Consider the following 17,033-nt stretch of genomic DNA (forward strand, 5'->3'; position numbering starts at 1 on the left):
TTTCATCCTAAGCTAGCAAACCTAATCTTCTTGACAATGGCCTAGGTCAAGCAGAGGTGGCTCTCACTTTATTTGGTCTGCCTGGTCTTGGATGGGAAGTTCAAAGATGCTTCAAGTGTGTATCATATGTCAGTTTGCTGAGGACTAGAGACTTTGACCACTTGCTATGCTGACCCCACACAATATGCTCTAGTTCCCCAATTATTACAAAATATTTGTCCCAGCACTAGTGAAAAGCTACTAGATTCCATCCATGCCACTTTATGAATAATTTTTTTGATTCTTAACTGTGCTGCACATTATGACCAGGAATGAATACCCGTAAATAACAGGAAGCTACAGAAAGAGCTGTTGCAAGCATTTTTCAACATCCCCTCTGCAATATCCCCTTGGTGAGATAGGGGGAAAAGGCTGTCTTGTTATCTCTGGGTCACACTGAAGGATGTCGATTTACTTCTATTCTGTTTCTATGCTGAGTCCTTTGGAAAAACTAACAGGGATAAAGAGACCACAGAGACTGCTGAGCACCATACAGAAATACAAGAACATGTACATGGAAAGCTTTTTATGCAGTTAATCAATATCAGGCACTACTGGAAAAAGTTCTACAGAGACAGAAGGCATCTTGAAATAGAAATAAAGTGTCCTTCTTAAAGCAGCATCTCATTCAGGTAATAAGGCACACATCAGCTTGTTGGTAGAACTCCATAAAGTAAATGAAGTGTGTGTTCATTGTCAGCAGTTAAGGAGTACCATCCAGATTAAAACCATTTATGGCAAAACTTCTTGTTCAAAATACTGGAAGCATTAGATATATAATGTTAAATTCCAACATCCACCGCATTGTATACTGTCTTATGTAAGCACACTTCTTTGATGATCATGCTTATTTTGCCTAGCATAAACAACATCTGAAAACTGAAGACCCTTGATTCAGAGTAGAATATGAAGCTATTAACATGATGTTGTGCTTAGCTTTAGTGAATGTAATTTCTGGTCTCCTGCTTGTTTGCTGTTGGTGCTTAATTCCCTTCTGATGAGCAAAAAAGCTGGTCATGCATAAAAAATGTATCCTAGTACAGCTTCCTTTAAATCAGCAATACCTTTCCTTTTGATCAGAAATGCTTGGTTTTAAGTTAATTTTCCTTGGAAAAAAATAGTTTAAAAATAAATAAATAGTAATATGTAAAATTATGACTTTATGTGAAAGATAGCATTTTAAAAAGGCTTAGATGTCTCAAAACAGAAAGCATTACTCATTTTCTAGCACGAATGTGAGAACAACTACGGATATTTGAGAGGGTTAGAAAGGAAGACAACACAAAGCAATGTTCAACCCACCATAACATTTAGACTAACACAACCCACTAATTATTTTGGGCTAGAGCTCTAAGTAAAAGCAGTCTCATCTGTTGAAGCCCTACCTACAAGGGATGCTGACAGTCCAACTTAAATTTGTTTTTTCAGTTTCTACTGGGCTGTTTTATGAGCATGTTGACATGAATTAACCTTCTGCCATGTTTAGTGGTGTCTTTTACTTCAGTTGTGGGGGAAAAAGAGCAGATGTCTAGGGCACTAGATAGGCTAGAGGACCTTTGGAAAAAATCCATTATTTGAGTCATTTAAGAGTCAAAATCTCACAAAGAGAGATGTGCATAACTATGGGACTGGTTTTCTAGTCTAGAGAAAGATTTGGGCTAATCAAAACACTAACAAATGGTTATAGATCAGGAACAGAAAAGATACTCATCAATGGGAACATGTTTCATGCACCGGAAAAATAGAGGTGTCAGTACCACACTGATCCAGTTAAACTCACATGAAGCAAGTTTGTGAGCCAATTTGTCTGCTGTGCCTAGGGAATTCTGCCATAAAAAAAGAGCTGTTTTGTGATGACAGCAACTAGCTAAAATCAAAGTGATATACACAGGGTATTGTGTCTGATACAAGATGAAAGCGACTTTCACTAAATAAAACCAGAGCGCTCTGGTTTGGTGACACTGCACATCAAGGATCTCACGCTGCATGTTGGGGCCGTTCATATCAGCATGAATTAAATTCAGGTAGCTGGTGAATATTGAATTTACACTGCTCTAAAGCAGAAAATCTAATCTAATACAGGTCATTCTTGTATAACTGTTTTCCATGAGTGGAACAAAGAACATGCCTTCTCCCCTAAGTGGCAACACAGCTGCAAATGACTGTCAGCTTTATCTCATAAACAAAACCAGCCTGTCACATCTTTTTATTTTATTGCTACCCAAAATAGGAAAGCTAAAATTCTCTCTCAATAGTTCCCATCTATTTCTCATTAGACAGAAAGTTAAGACCTATTCTCAGATTTCCTCCGGTGCATGTTTATTTATAACATAGAGATTAATTTTACAGGACATTTCCTGGTTATAGTTATTTTTCTTGCTCCTTTAATTAGGCATCTGTGGGTTGAAATGTCCTGTGCTTGACATTGTGAGTATACCAGCTACTAAACCTCTGAGCCTCAGTTTCTTTTCCAATTGTTTAAGATACTTTAGGAATCAAGCTAGGTATGCCATTTTTTGTACAGCCATGTTTTATTTAACTTTTTAAATTTATCTGATGGAAAAAAAATCAATGGTCTAATAATAGATGTTCCACATTTCATACTGTGACTCAGAACTCATTGAAAGATGTTATGCATGATGGACTTCCTCAGTAACTTTTTCCTTCACTAAAATGCAGTGAAATAATTCATGGGTTTTGAGGTCAGCATTTACTATTTAGCATTTTGATTAATTTCCCCCTTCTTTTGAGCAGAGGAAGAAGTTTCCATAGAAATGCTGTGTTTCTCATTTTAACTCTTGCCTGTAGTACACCATTTCAAATAGAACGCCTTCTGTTTTCCACTGTTCTAAAAGCAGCAAGGAAAGTTGGCTGAAATAGTGAAGGAACAATTCTGAAAGTGATATTTGAAATATTTAGAGCATAAACACGTAACGCTGATAACCAAGAACTGATTCAGAAGGTCAGATAACTGTGGAGTCCAATATAATCTATATGTTTTCCCTAACAACTCACCCTTCACTGAAGGTTCAAGCAAAAAAGGAGCTTGCTGCTTCCTTTATACGGTAAGTCAGGAGACTTATGCAGTTCCATAATTTTGTCAGCATTATGTCTTGCTGTTACAATTTAATATGCACATTGCATAGTTTTTCAATTCCACAGCAGTATTTTAAGAAACACATTGCACCAACCTTGATTTTCATGAAGCGTTAGCTAAATATCTCAGCATTAAAATAATTCAGCTAAGGATATTTTGAAAGCACCTTTATTTGGTAATTCCACATTAAAATAAAATTCTGACATATTTTGTGCTCACAGTGGGCCAATATGTTCTGCTGCATAATTACAGCAAACTGCCACCTACATAGAGACCAGGCTTCGCAGCCCTGCATGCTTGCTGGGAGTCTACAGGCAAATAGCATAAGAGACTGGACAGCTGTTGTTCAGTGGATGGAAAGGGAAGCCTGGCAAGCAATGTCTGTATATTTTGTACCACCTACTGGCAACTTCGAGATCTGCATACAGGAGGCAATGGCAGGAAAAGATGGGCTGGAGGTCTGGTTTGCTCCGATGGGTTCCCGGGCTGACAGGGCTTCTGGGGGAGTTTTATACTGCCAGTGGCAGAAAAGCAAAGTTAGTACCTGGATCCTGCATCTGCTACCTGAGTACAGTAAGGTCTGGCTCCCAAATAACAAACAGCTGAGGTTTGATTTGAAGGGGGCAGGCTTGGGCGTAGGCTTGTAGATTTGGGTGACCAAAGCCTCCAGCCTAGGGCTACAACTGGGACAGGCAGCATCCCACAGGTTTGGAGTGGAGCTGAAGTTAAGTTTTACAGCACTAGCTATAAACTTAGACTGAAACTAATTGTAGATGGAGGTTTAGAACATGGAGCTTTGTGGTTCAGTAAAAATACTGTTGCTGTTTCTTGTAAGAGGCCACAGCCTTTGCGCCAAGCCAGCAGCACAGGCCTCAGGACCCATGTGGCTTTCTCTGGACGTGTCTTGGCCTGCCTACAGATTTGGTTTTGCAAGTGAGAGCAATTATCTAATGACCAGGTGACTATTACCTGTTTTGCTTTTGTATAATTTTGTATAATGGTGTGGTTTAACAACATTATACGTATTTTTGTAACTAATAGACAGCAATGACAAGTATAGGTATCACGAGAAGAATGAATTATCTCTAACCTAGAATAAAATGCCACACAGAGGAGCAAAGGCACAGGATGATAGCAGAGACCTTGAAAGCACCAGCACAGGATGATATGGGAGGTCCTGGCACTACAAACAACTCTCTAGTCATCAATTACCCAAATGCAGCCTTGAGATCGGGGTAAAAACAGTTTTAGGGATAACAAAGAGAATGGAGACATAACCGACTTAGGTAAAACACACCATAGATAGTAAACTTGGATGCAACGTCGACTTGCAGACCAGTGAAAGAGTGTATCAACAAATATATAAAAGTGGCCCCAAGCAGATCCCACAGTGAGGTGAAAAAACCCCACCAGTATCGACATCAGGCTCCTCCTGGTAGAGGACTCACGATGCCAGCCCCTGTCCCAGACTGAAGCCATCGAGCTTAGGACCCAGAGAGGCAGTGGAAGGTTAAATGTAACACCAGAGAAATGAGTCTTACCAGAGACTTCGCATATCCATAATTTTAACTATATAGAATTTGAACTATAAGTCCTAGTATTAGTGTAAATGGACTAAAAAATAGTTCTTTGATAAGCTTGGTAAGACTTTAATAAGACTAACAATTGTCCTGGTTTCAGCAGGGATAGAGTTAATTTTCCTTCTGACAGCTAGTGTAGTGCTGTGTTTTGGATTTAGGATGAGAATAATGTTGATAACACACTGATGTTTTTAATTGTTGCCAAGCAGTCAAGGACTTTTCAGCTTCTCATGCTGGCCTGCTAACGAGAAGGCGGGGGATGCCCAAGAAGCTGGGAGGGGGCACAGCCAGGACAGCAGACCCAAACAGGCCAAAGAGCTATTCATAGAATCACAGAATCATAGAATCATAGAATGGTTTGGGTTGGAAGGGACCTCAAAGATCATCTAGTTCCAACCCCCCTGCCATGGGCAGGGACACCCTCCACCAGACCACATTGCCCAAAGCCTCATCATACCATACAACATCATGTTCCATTTATAACTGGGGGGTGGGCTGAGAGGTGTGTCAGCTGGGGGTCTTGTGCAGCATCGACTTCTGTGTGATGGCGTTTGTCTTCCCAAGTAACTGTTACGTGTGACGGAGCCCTGTTTTCCTGGAGATGGCTGAATACCTGCCTGCCCATGGGAAGTAGAGAATGAATCCCTTGTCTTGTTTTGCTTTTTCACATGGGCTGGGAGGCTGGGCAGCTGGGGTCATGTGTAGCATCGACTTCGGAGGCAAAGAAATTGTGCTGTTCATCACTTTGTTATTATTATTATTATTATTATTATTATTATTATTATTTTCTTTTTGTGTTTGTCCTATTAAACTGGTTTTATATCAACCCACGAGTTTTCTCACTTTCACTCTTCCAATTCTGTCCCCTGTCCCATTGCGGGGGAGTAAGCAAGTGGCTGCATGGTGCTTAGTTGCCAGCCAGGGCTAAACCACGACAACAATAAATTTTTTACTTTGCATATACAATGAACCTGGTCTGAAATGAACACCTTTAGCAGGTAATAGGATTTTCAATATAGCAAAATGGCAGAAATTCACAGAACCTATTCTGTAACTCGTGTGCAAAAAATTGTAACAAGTTTTAGCCACACCAGCAGCTAAAGATGTATGTTTAGTGATGAATTTTGCTGGATCACATGGTTTGCAGGCCCAGGGTTGCTAGAACTAGCTGAGCTGGAATTAAGGCTTGGACCAAGAGTAGATATGGCCTGACAGAGGTTTAAGGAGCTTAGAGCAGAAGAGACCACTTGGCAAGCTTTAAGACTTCAGCCACCATGGACATTTTATCTAGGCTTAGGTTTACAGCTGTTGCTGGGCTAGGGTTAACAGTGGAGGTTATTCAAATGAGATGAACTAGATTTATGTCTTGGCCCTACAAAGACTGGCAGACTGGGTTTGTGGAGGGATGAATTAGACAGTGGATGTTCTTTTACATTCAAGCCTTTGAATGCAGGTGATTGGAGTAAACTATGTGCAGCTGTACTATAGAAATCTATCATGATGCTTAATTTATTCTCTTTACTAAATTCATGGCAACCTCTGAAAAAGCAAACCTGCTAAAAATCTGTTAACTTTTTTATAATCACAGACTCGTTGGCTTGGCAGGACAACATAATCACAGCTAAAACCATCTTGGGGAAAGTTTGTTCATAGAACCATCTCTAAAACATACCTTTTTATAACCCATTTCATTTATGTGTTAATTTTTTAAACATTTATGTCTCTGTCCCCACATTCTGTTGACTTATTAACATCTGCACCAATTTTACATCAGTCATTGCTATTGCTATTACACTTTAACCTTGTAGATGTCTGATCAATATGCCCAGCACTGAAATAGTCCTGAGAGCTACTCTGTACGCATTCAAATCTAGTATGTAGTCACATTTTATTGTGCAGTTGGTAGTGAGCAAGAAGGTGCATTACCTATCCTGGTAAAAAGCAAACTGTCTAGAAAGGTTTTGTGCTAGGGAAGCTGGGCTAATTTTAAGCTGGGGACTTACAGAGGAAGCTGGTTTATGGCTAGATTCCTGATCAGCATAGACTGTATATGGGTGAGGTTAAAAGGGGCCAGGAAGCTTGGTTTTGTGGTGTACATAGCAGGGACTATGCGGTTATTTCTAAACCTAAATCTGGCTGGAGTCACCTTTATTGTGTCATTGATTCCATCATGCACATTGTATCTTTTAATCCATCAAATACAATTTCGTCTCACATTCCAACCTTCAAACAGCTCCAAGAGGTGGCAATGGTTTTAAAAGAAAGCTTCTCAACTGAAGTTGCCACAGATACATTTTATTTTCCCTGAAATTATGTAACTTACACACTAAGATGCGAAATAATCAGCCGTGCACCACTGAATGCTTAGGATGAGTTTTCAATGGCCTCGGGGCTAAAAAAGGACATTCTAGAAGAAAGAGGACATTTTATCCATCCCACTGGACCATGCAATATCTGTGCATAAATCTGAAAGATCGTGATGTTCCAGTATATAAAACTAGGCTATTCTCTGCATGCCTACTGCTGATTTTACCTTTTCTACCCCAAACAGCAAGCAATGCCCTCTAGCTTCCACCTTTATAAGGTTCAACCCCCTTTATTTTGAATAGCACCATGCATGGCACCTGCTTTGTCCCTCTTGTGCTCCGCGGCCATGGTTGCCCTCTTCCTTCCTCCTGCCAGCTGAGTCCATTCCCCCTCCCTGCTGCCCACTCTCCCTTTACAGTCCCACCAGCTCCGCTCCCCCCGCTTGACCTCAGGCTTCCTCCTTCCTACTTCTGACATCCTGCCCAGCACAGGCCCCTTTTGCCAATGGCATTTCTGTTTCCCAGACCCTTGTAGTTGTCCCATGTCATCTTGCAGGCTTATTCCCTTCTCTCTCTTCCTTCTCCTCTTTATGAAGCTTCCACTATATCTCTGATAGGTGACACTCACTCCCATCAGCTCTTGGCTTTCATGGACACTGAATGCCTCTGTATCAGGCTCTAACTCTCTTTCTGAGGGATTTTCTTCTCCAAGGCTTCCCAAATTGGTGTCAGGCTCTGAGGGCACCACCAGATCTTGCTGTCCCAGCCCAGTCCCTGCGAATCCCCTCACCACGCTGATGGCAAAGGACCGCATGTCAGCCCCTGCCCCAGTGACACTGCAGCAGGGCCTGTCTCCAGCTCCCCACAGCCCTGCACTGCCATGGGCCCACCTGTCCACAATTCCACAAGTTTGGCCCATCCGTGTCCTCAGGGAGGTGCCAGGCCCTGCCCCGACAGACCCATGCAGGGCCCTGGCGCACAGGCCATTAAGAGGAAGGGCTGCCTTGAACGGCACCGCAGCTCTTCCTGTTCTCTATGTTGCCATCAAGTTCTGGCTATCTGAGTCCTTCACAACAACATTCCTTTTTTGGCTTTTCTTCCAGCTCTTTCACACTCCTCATGCTCCATCATATTCGTCTCTATCATACTGACTTAGGCCTGAACCTGCTCACAGTGTTTCCTCTCATACTGGGAATGTCAGAGACGTGCAGGCATTTGCAGAAATGTGAAGATGACAGAAGGTCCTTTCACTACTGTAGCCATTAGAGGCTAAAGTAAAATGTGCATTTTTCTTACAGAAAGTATTTTCCTGAGACCACGTATCCTGCACCTGTCCTGGAGAGGAACAGCGTGGTGGCAGCATGTCTGGTTGACCCTGAAATCCAAGCAGCAGGAGTCATGACAACAAGATCTGTTTATAAAATAAATGATATGGAAAGGATCCGGACAGGAGTCAAACTGCAGGAGCTGAAGACAGCCCTGGAAGTGTGTTATTTCTACCTTGAAACAGATGACAGTCAAAGATAAAACAATCCTTCTCACTGCCTCCACAAGCAGTACAATAAAGCAAGTTAACTCTGACACACAGGGCTGCACACCTAGCAGGGGATGGCCAAACAGAACAAGAAGGCTGAGAGCACAGGTGGATAAATGTTTAAATTAATCTCAGTGAGAGAGATGAAAACAGTCCCACGTGCACTTCTTTCCATATATGCCCCACGAACGTTTTGTATGCATTGTATGGCAGTGTTGTTCGAAGGATAGCTTTGTAGTGATGCTATTCGGGTGAAACCAACATCTCACCAGTACCTGGGCTTGCTGCCTTCTAGCTACCTCTCGGTTTGCTTGCCTGGTTACAGAAAGCCAGGGAAAACATTCCTTCAGTGGCACATCTCCACCTTGTGGAGAAGTTTAATTAGTGCAGCTCCTTAGTTTCTTAGAGGAAAAGAAGGCTGGCCTATGTCAATTAACGTCAGCTTAAGCTGGAATCTAAATGAATTTTGGGTAGTCTATGGTCTTGTCTAAATTGGGGAACTGATTTGCATGGCTGCAAGAGTTATTCTGGTACAGAATCATTTAGCTATTCTGGAACAGCTCTTTGAGAGTGCAGGGAATTTTTCAGGAACAGAAAAAAAATGTTCACATAACACTGGAACGGCAAAAGTAGTCAATTTTCATAAGTTAACACGGTCTAATTGGGTGCAATTCATGTGCTGAGATACTGGATCAAATGGATGAAGCTCTCCCATTGTCATCAGGAGAAGCTAAGGCAATATGCAGATGTTTAAAATAAACCACTACTTTCTATGGTATTCTGATTTTTCCTGGCACACCTTTATCTCTGCCTTAGAGCATGGAAATTATACAAACTCTAACTTCCACAGAGTCAACATTGTTATTTCATTTGTAAGGTGCCATGATGGCTTTCAGTACTATAGGCAAAATTCTAGGCATACATAGCTTAATAGATATAGGGCTTACTGTTCATGTTGAGATGTATTCAAGTTGTAGCTCTGGTAAGACGTTGAGCCTTGGTCTCTTACTTTACCGGGTTATTGGATACTTTAAATACCTCTCAGTGTCTCTGTTGAAGTTGTTTTGTTTTTACATAAATGTGAATGGGACCTGGAAGACTGTTCTAAGGCTATTGCAGACAAAAGGAGATTGTTCTTCATAGAGGGTAGTTAAGCTGCAAATCTCCTTGTGTATATATGGTTTCAAAAAAGGGGGTTGTACAAATTCATGGAATAAAACTTTGCTGGTAGCTGTTAAAGACAAAATACCACATCTCAATCACAAATCACTAGAGGCTGGGAAAGTAGATGGATTTAGGGTCTCATACAGCACACATTTCAGAGCACCATTGGTAGATACCCTGACTGACTACTAGGATACAGGCTGTTTAATTCTGTCTCAACGAGTGCTAAGTCTTTTTATAAATTGGAAGAGCTTCACTAAGAAAGGTTAAAGAGAAGAATCTCTATACAGGTTGTAGCCTAGTGCAGTGTCTCCAAAGTATGGAAAATGAACTGTCTCAAGGTAGCACGTGGCAAACATTCGCAGTAGGCTTCCAGCTCCCTCCTAGTCCCTACATTCAAAGACCCAGCCTCAGACCGAGCCTGCCTGCAGGAGCTGGGCATGCCTGGCTGAGAGCTGGCTGGACACAAGTCCTCATCAGCACCTGCCCACAATCCTGTATCTGCCGTGTTGCACTGTGTGTGGGTTCAGGGTCGAGTTTTCTCTTAGCATCAATCATGCCAGACATCTGAATATCAGTTTTCTGCTTCCTAGGAGAATACCCTGGGCATCAAGCTGTGAGATATTTAGGGGGTATCTCTCCTGTTTGTTGCACTTTCTCGCTCTCTCTCTTTTTTTTTTTTTTTTTATTTGGGAAGATTGTGATTTATTTGCCATGGAGAGCAGGGAAACTTGAATCTCAAACAAAGAGAAATGTCAGGAGAGAAAAACTATTTCCTGTCCAGGTCTATAGCTACAATAGATACAAAATTATAGAGCAGCCTAGAATAATTATCATCTAACAGCTTCCAGCCTGGGCAATCAATTTTTTATTTCTCTAAGCTAAAACATAAATTATCAACAGCATTTTCTGCATAGGCTGCATAAAACCCCTGTTATTCAGTCCAAACCCACATGATTTCCTGACTGGTGCACTGAAAATACGCTAAAAGGCAGCAAGACTACAGAAAGCCTTTCAAAAGTGTTCACACTGAATAGAGACAACCCCAAAAGCCCATTGGGAAGGTCTTTTCTTTATCAACTGATGGCAGAGCCCTGTGTGTTCCTGACAGAACTCAGCTACTCTATCAATCAAAGCGACTGAAATCCAGTGCAAAGCCAATTCGGCAACTCTGACGGCTGGAGTAATTCAGCATGAACATAATTACTTTTACTTAGGATTATAATTAGGACCCATTTGACAAATGTCACTCTAGCTGGGCCAGGGATAATGATCAGGATGTAATGAGTTGTGGGATCCCTACCTTCTGGGCCATGGCTCCCTCTGTGCTGAGGAGAGAGCTGCATTCCCCTTCATGGTATTCTTCTTTACATTCACGGCAGAACACAAACTGGAAAACAAACCAAAGCTCAAAAGTCATAAAAACACATTAGGGATATAGACAGCAAGTTACAATCATGAAGAGTCATACAGCAGATGATCTCCTGCCCTTCTCATCCCATTAAATTCCCATAATACTCCTAATTGTGCATCTTATTATACACTCTGATCATTAACACAACAATTTTGCTGTTATTTCATCGGTGAAGTAACATAAACGCCATTATTAAAAATGAGATTTTGCTACATGGTCCATTTAGGGATATAAAGTCATACTAGATACTTCTGAGTGAGTTTCTCCTACAGCGAAATCTGTTTATACAAGAAGGGTGCTGGATGAAACAAGCAGTTCTGCTTTATAGTGTTTACTAATGGAAATAGTCTCTTCATGGTTCTGAATCACATGCATTCTCTGTGGAAAACTATTGCTGACTTTACGAGGGGATGATCACTTTATATAGGTCATATGAAATACCATTTTCTAGAAAATTGTATCCTTGCCATGGACTTTTATAGAATGATTTTAAAAAATCCGTAGAAAGAACACAGTGATAGCTAATAGGGTTTTAAGGGACTACTTCTAGACCCTTATTGCATTTCCAGCAATTGCTCTGGTTTCATCCTCAAATTACATTGCTCTTTACATAAGGCTTCATTCAAAAGCAATGTCTTTTGCAGATGTGTAAAACAATTGTCCCTACCTCAGTCTGAGCTGCCTTTGCCACCTAAACTGGGTCATAAGTATCAAGTTTGATGCCTGGTTTTTAAACTCTAAAATGAAGATATCTGTCTTGACAAGTGTCAAAATCTTTGACCCATCAATGCTGCATTAAATTCTGTGTCCTTGCAGGTAAGGGGAAAAGTCAATAATGTAAAATGGGTCTCTCTCATGCTGTTTTAAAGCTATGCTGACTCTGAAAGATCTCTCAGCGGTAAGCCATTCTGACTGGCGTTGTAAGCAAGGCTGATAAAACAGCCTTGATTTTTAGATACAGAGCTGCATTCACATGTAATGAATAAAGGATATCAGGAGGACATGACACTGGAACATTTGTCTGCCACAAATTCCAGCTTTTGCAATTTCATTTTGAACTCTTTCAAGCTGTATTGTCACTTTTCTAAGAAGCAGTGAAAATCATATTTCATTGTCATGCTAAAGAAACTGCACTTTTATGAAAAGCAGCATTGTGCAAGTCCAAAAGGGTTGATCCTGTTATTCAGAGAGTCAGGGAAATGTCGAGTGGAGGAGTGGAGGGAGTGAGCGTTCTAACTTCCAGAGATATCAAACCTAATCACTTCTTTGCTTTCTTGCAACTGCTGTTTTGTCAACAATTTAAAATATTTTATTTTACTTCAGCTAACACCAATTTGTTAATTCACTCAGGCTTGTTAGCAAACAGCTTAACAATGGAGGCACTTTTGCAAGGTATGTTGTACAAGAGGCTGCATTATTGTAATAGAGCATCTCTTAAATACAACAACAATTTACACTGCATTAGTGGTCAAAAGTTTCAGCTGTGTTTAATGCTGCTCAAACACGTATAGAGAGGTACTGTCTGTCTAGATACCCAATATCTCAAAGACTTCTTGTCCCTTACCAATTAAGGTTGTGGCCAGGTTTAACTGTATTTCCTACTGTGTCCCCCATTCTCTTTTTCCTTTGTGACTTTATTTCCTTATGACCACATCTGGCTTAAAACATTTGTCTGAAAGTGTTTTGTATACACTTGTTTTATCACTGCCTTATCACACAACGCTTCAGATTGCTTTCCTTGCTCCGACCTCTCTCACTATTCCCATGGAAGTGCAATTTTAAACCTTTCATAAACATTGAAAAAGGGGAAATACTAAAGGAAGAAGAAAAAACCCCAGGGCATATATTTTGCAAAGACATTCTGGCTGCATCATAATTTAATTTATGTGGCATTGCTATTTATTACAATAATAAAATTCATAAACTCATACTGTATTATTTAAAGATGTGAAATGCATTTTCTCGTTATAGAGGCCACTTTTGATACTTACCTTTAAAATAAAAGATCCTTAGGACCGATGTTACCAATGTTTTCCCCATAGGCTTACTGTACTGGAGACATGCATGAGTGTATAACTGGGCCTTTCACTAGCAATTGTACATCCTGCAAGTAAGTCCAGGAGTGAGCCTCCCACATCCTTGTAATGAAACAAAGCCTGATTTTTTTTTTTTTGTGAGACAGGATACTCTTTTCACATCTTATTAGATAATGGATGAGATGTAAAATCAGTTCTGTGGCAAAAGAACACCCCGGAGGCTGATCGGTTTGTCAGAGTAAATAGGCATCTCCCAACAGAAATGCATTAAGCGCTCCCTTTTTATGGCAAAGCATGCATCATAAAGAAAAGGCATGTCACTTACAACAAAGAGCAGTTTGTGATAGTTTGATTCATTTTTTTATATTCAGACATGAAAAATATAATAAAGTTTCAGTAATAAAATACAGCAACTGCAAAAATGCTGTCAGTTAACTTGTATTTTGTGGCTTCATTAATATTAATACAGTTATTTTGCCCTTGGAAAGAAAAGGATTTAAGCTGTTCAGTCAGGATTTAACACTTTTGCATAAATTTAATATTAGTAAGCGTTTAAAATTACTATAAGTGGTGTAATTACTAATAATAGTCGCACTTTCTTTCCCTTCATTTGCCAAAAAAAGACTGGCAGATTACTGTGATAATATAAACAGCATATAAACTTTCTATGTCTTTGTGTATTTAGCACTTACTCTTGTTACCCTTGAAAGATTCTTCAGTTGGAAAACAACCAAACAAAGAATAAATCCCAAAAGTCCCAAACCTACCCTCTAGGTTTATGCAGTAAAGAGAGGATTAGCAGGGAAATCCCCAAAGCACTTAAGGGATTTAGGCACTGGAAATTAATATAACCTGTGTGTGTGCTATTACAGGCTTTTGAATATCTGTAAAAATGTATGAGATGATAGGCCTAAACAGAAATCCTGAATTCAAGTGACCTCAGAATAGGAGGTATTAAAAACCTCAACAGGGATCCAGATCCTGGTTTTAAAATCCTCCTATCTTTATGATCATTCAAACAAAAGGTAAAATTGGACCAAACTCTGGTCAGCTGTATGGAATTCGAACCCCACAGATGACATCTGCAGTGCGAAGAGTAATGCTGAATTAAAACTAGGATGGTGAAACCAAGCTGTAGTCTCAGTTATTCCTGACTGACCCATTTATAGTGTGTTAAGTTGGGAAGTGGGAGCGGAATGTAGCTCTTTTTTGGGGGGGATGAAAGGAAAATGAGTTTGTCATTTACATGCTATGCTGGTTGTTTTTTTGGAAACAAGATTTTGTCGTTTCCTTTTTCGCAACTTTTCAAAGATCTGATTTCCCTTGGATTAAGCACCACAGCTGTCATTCTCTCTCTTGCCTACTGCAAATGCCTTTCTTTGGTCTCTGATAATATCTCCCTATAGCGCTTATAAAATATTACTGTTAAAATTATCTTTCTTCCAACTTCAATACAACACTCCCATTCTTGAATCCCTTCACAAAGCTTCAAGTTTGAGCTCCCTCCTGTTATTTTAAAGTTACTCCTCAACTCAGATATTCCTTTTCTTTTTCACCCATATCTCCTCCTGTGTGTCTACACAGCAGAAGGAAGGCACGGTTGCAGTGAGGCAGTCATAGCCAGGGTTTAATCTGCAGCACCGTAGGTGCACTGCTAGGGACTTCTGTGTGAGCTAACAACTCACGCACATACCCAGATTTCTTACTTCTGCCATCCATGTTGAACTCTGGACTGCCACGTATTCATTCCTACAGTTATCGCTATGAGCTAGACTGAAGACAGACGATGGATAATACATGGTTTGGCCAAAGTGTATCTTCCAAAGCAGACATTCGCATCCAGGTTAAAGACATCAGGTGAGGAAAGATGCACTCATACCTCTGGTATAGTGTTTTAATGGCCCTTCAAAATCACTGTTAAAAATTGTATCTAATGTCTACTTTGACACTTTCTGGTTTCAGCTTCCAGCCACTGCTTTCTGCTGCACACTTCTCTGCTAAAACAAAGTCTTTCAGTATTCCATATTCTCTTCCTGTGAAGGTACTTGTGTACTGTAATCAAGATACCTCTGAATCTTCTTTAACCTAAACAGAGAAACTCTTAAGTTTCTCACTGGTTCAGCTATTCCTCCTCCCTCTCTCCCCCAGCCCCAAATCATATTCATGGCACTTTTCTGGAGACTGTCTTGTTTTTGTCATTAATTACATTTGACTAATCTTTGTACAATTTCTGTGCTGTATCAGCAGAGCCTTTATATTTCCTTCTAGATCACCATTGAGTATTCTATCATGACAGCTTTGCTGTCAGCCCTGAGCATTCTGAATGCTGCTAGCAATACTCTGCTACACAGATTCTTTACGCAGAAAACACCACTTTCTGTAAAGTGTGATCTGCCAGTTCTCAATCCACATGACCACAGCCCAATCCACAAACCCACATCCATACTGCATCATCTGATAATCTGCTGCACAGACCCTGGCCATGTTAGTTAGAACCCAGCCCCCTAAAGCCTTTTATTGATATATTATGGTGATTTCCTTATCAGAATATTCTGTAGTTTGAAGTCTTGCAAAAAAATGAAATTGATTTTGTGCAATTACTTTTTCTTATGAAACTTGTCATCTCGCCATAGAATGAAATCAGTTTCTTCTGATATGACCTGTTGTTATTGAGAAAATATTGACTAGCAGTCTTATCAAAATTGTTTTGTCTACTCTGTTCTTCTACCTTTTTTTCTTTGATCTTCCCTCATTCAGTGCTGGCATGTGGACCTTTCACTACAGATGGGAATCATGACAATTAAAGCTACTCAGCGAAGGCAGGATCGACATCTCCATCAGTACTGAAGCTTTCTGCCAGAGTACAAAACTAGTATGCAACAGATGCAAAGGTTCCTCAAAACTGTGACTATATGAACGAAGAAAACCAACACAGATCTTCTCACCTTCCATTTAAAATGCAGGGCTTACAAGTTTTATCTTGCCTTGTACAGGTACTTAAAAAATCAACCTTCCATGCCTCTACTCACTCTTTCCTCTAAAACCAAGTCCAAAACCGAACCAAAAGAGTACTATGTTATAATCATGATTCATTCTAAGGCTGAAAGAAACCACAGCTAACAGGTGTTAATTTTATTATTTAATGAGCTGGCAGAAAATGCACATTAAGTGCTATTGTAATGTGAGAAGGCTATAGCATATTCTAAAGAGAATACAAGGGAAACCAAGTATAATCTAAGATATATATGGAACTAGATAGACTTATTTTCATGTCTTCAAGAACAGTTTGGTTATATACTACACATCAAAGCAAAATAATGTAGCATTCTAAGATACTTGCATGGCTTTGATCATCCGAGTATCAGAGCATCTTGGAATTGTAAGTGAACCTCTCTCACCGTACTCCTGTGAAGCAGCAAAGTACTACTGTTTCTGTTTTAGTGACTGGAACCTAATTCATAGAAATCCTTGGCCACAAATCTCTAAAATTTTAGGATCTTAAGTTGATATGGAAACCCAAATTCCACTGAGGATCCACACCAAAAAGACTTGTCCAAAATCACACAGCAGCCCTGTAAGGGAGAAGATTTCCAGTTTTTAAACATTAGACTCCACACTAATCATCTCAGATCATTCCTCAAAAGAACCACACCCTGGTTTCACAAGGTCAAAACTTTGCCTAATAAAGGTAATCAGTAAAGTATTTCCATGCTCTTTTTTTTTTTGGTAAAAAAATGATGAGGAGTGCAAATAAGTAGTTACCAGTCACATAGAAGCTCCTTTGAGTTCTAACCAGCAAACATTTATATTGCACACAGCAAATGTATAGTTGGATTTTCAGCTAGGTGGCTTTTTTTGTGGTT

At 40.2% G+C, this 17,033-nt stretch overlaps 1 protein-coding gene across 1 annotated transcript in view; it reads right to left on the bottom strand.

Annotated features, from left to right (window-relative positions):
• The window catches only part of PRKN (parkin RBR E3 ubiquitin protein ligase), a 128,096-nt gene that overhangs the window by 8,290 nt on the left and 102,773 nt on the right, over nt 1-17,033 (bottom strand). Inside the window, exon 3 of the mRNA XM_054822699.1 lies at nt 11,024-11,110. Within this exon, the coding sequence (XP_054678674.1) occupies nt 11,024-11,110 (87 nt within the window). The remainder of the gene's footprint in view (nt 1-11,023; nt 11,111-17,033) is intronic.

This window comes from Grus americana, chromosome 3 (genome assembly GCF_028858705.1).
Source record: "Grus americana isolate bGruAme1 chromosome 3, bGruAme1.mat, whole genome shotgun sequence".
Classification (NCBI taxonomy): Eukaryota; Metazoa; Chordata; class Aves; order Gruiformes; family Gruidae; genus Grus; species Grus americana.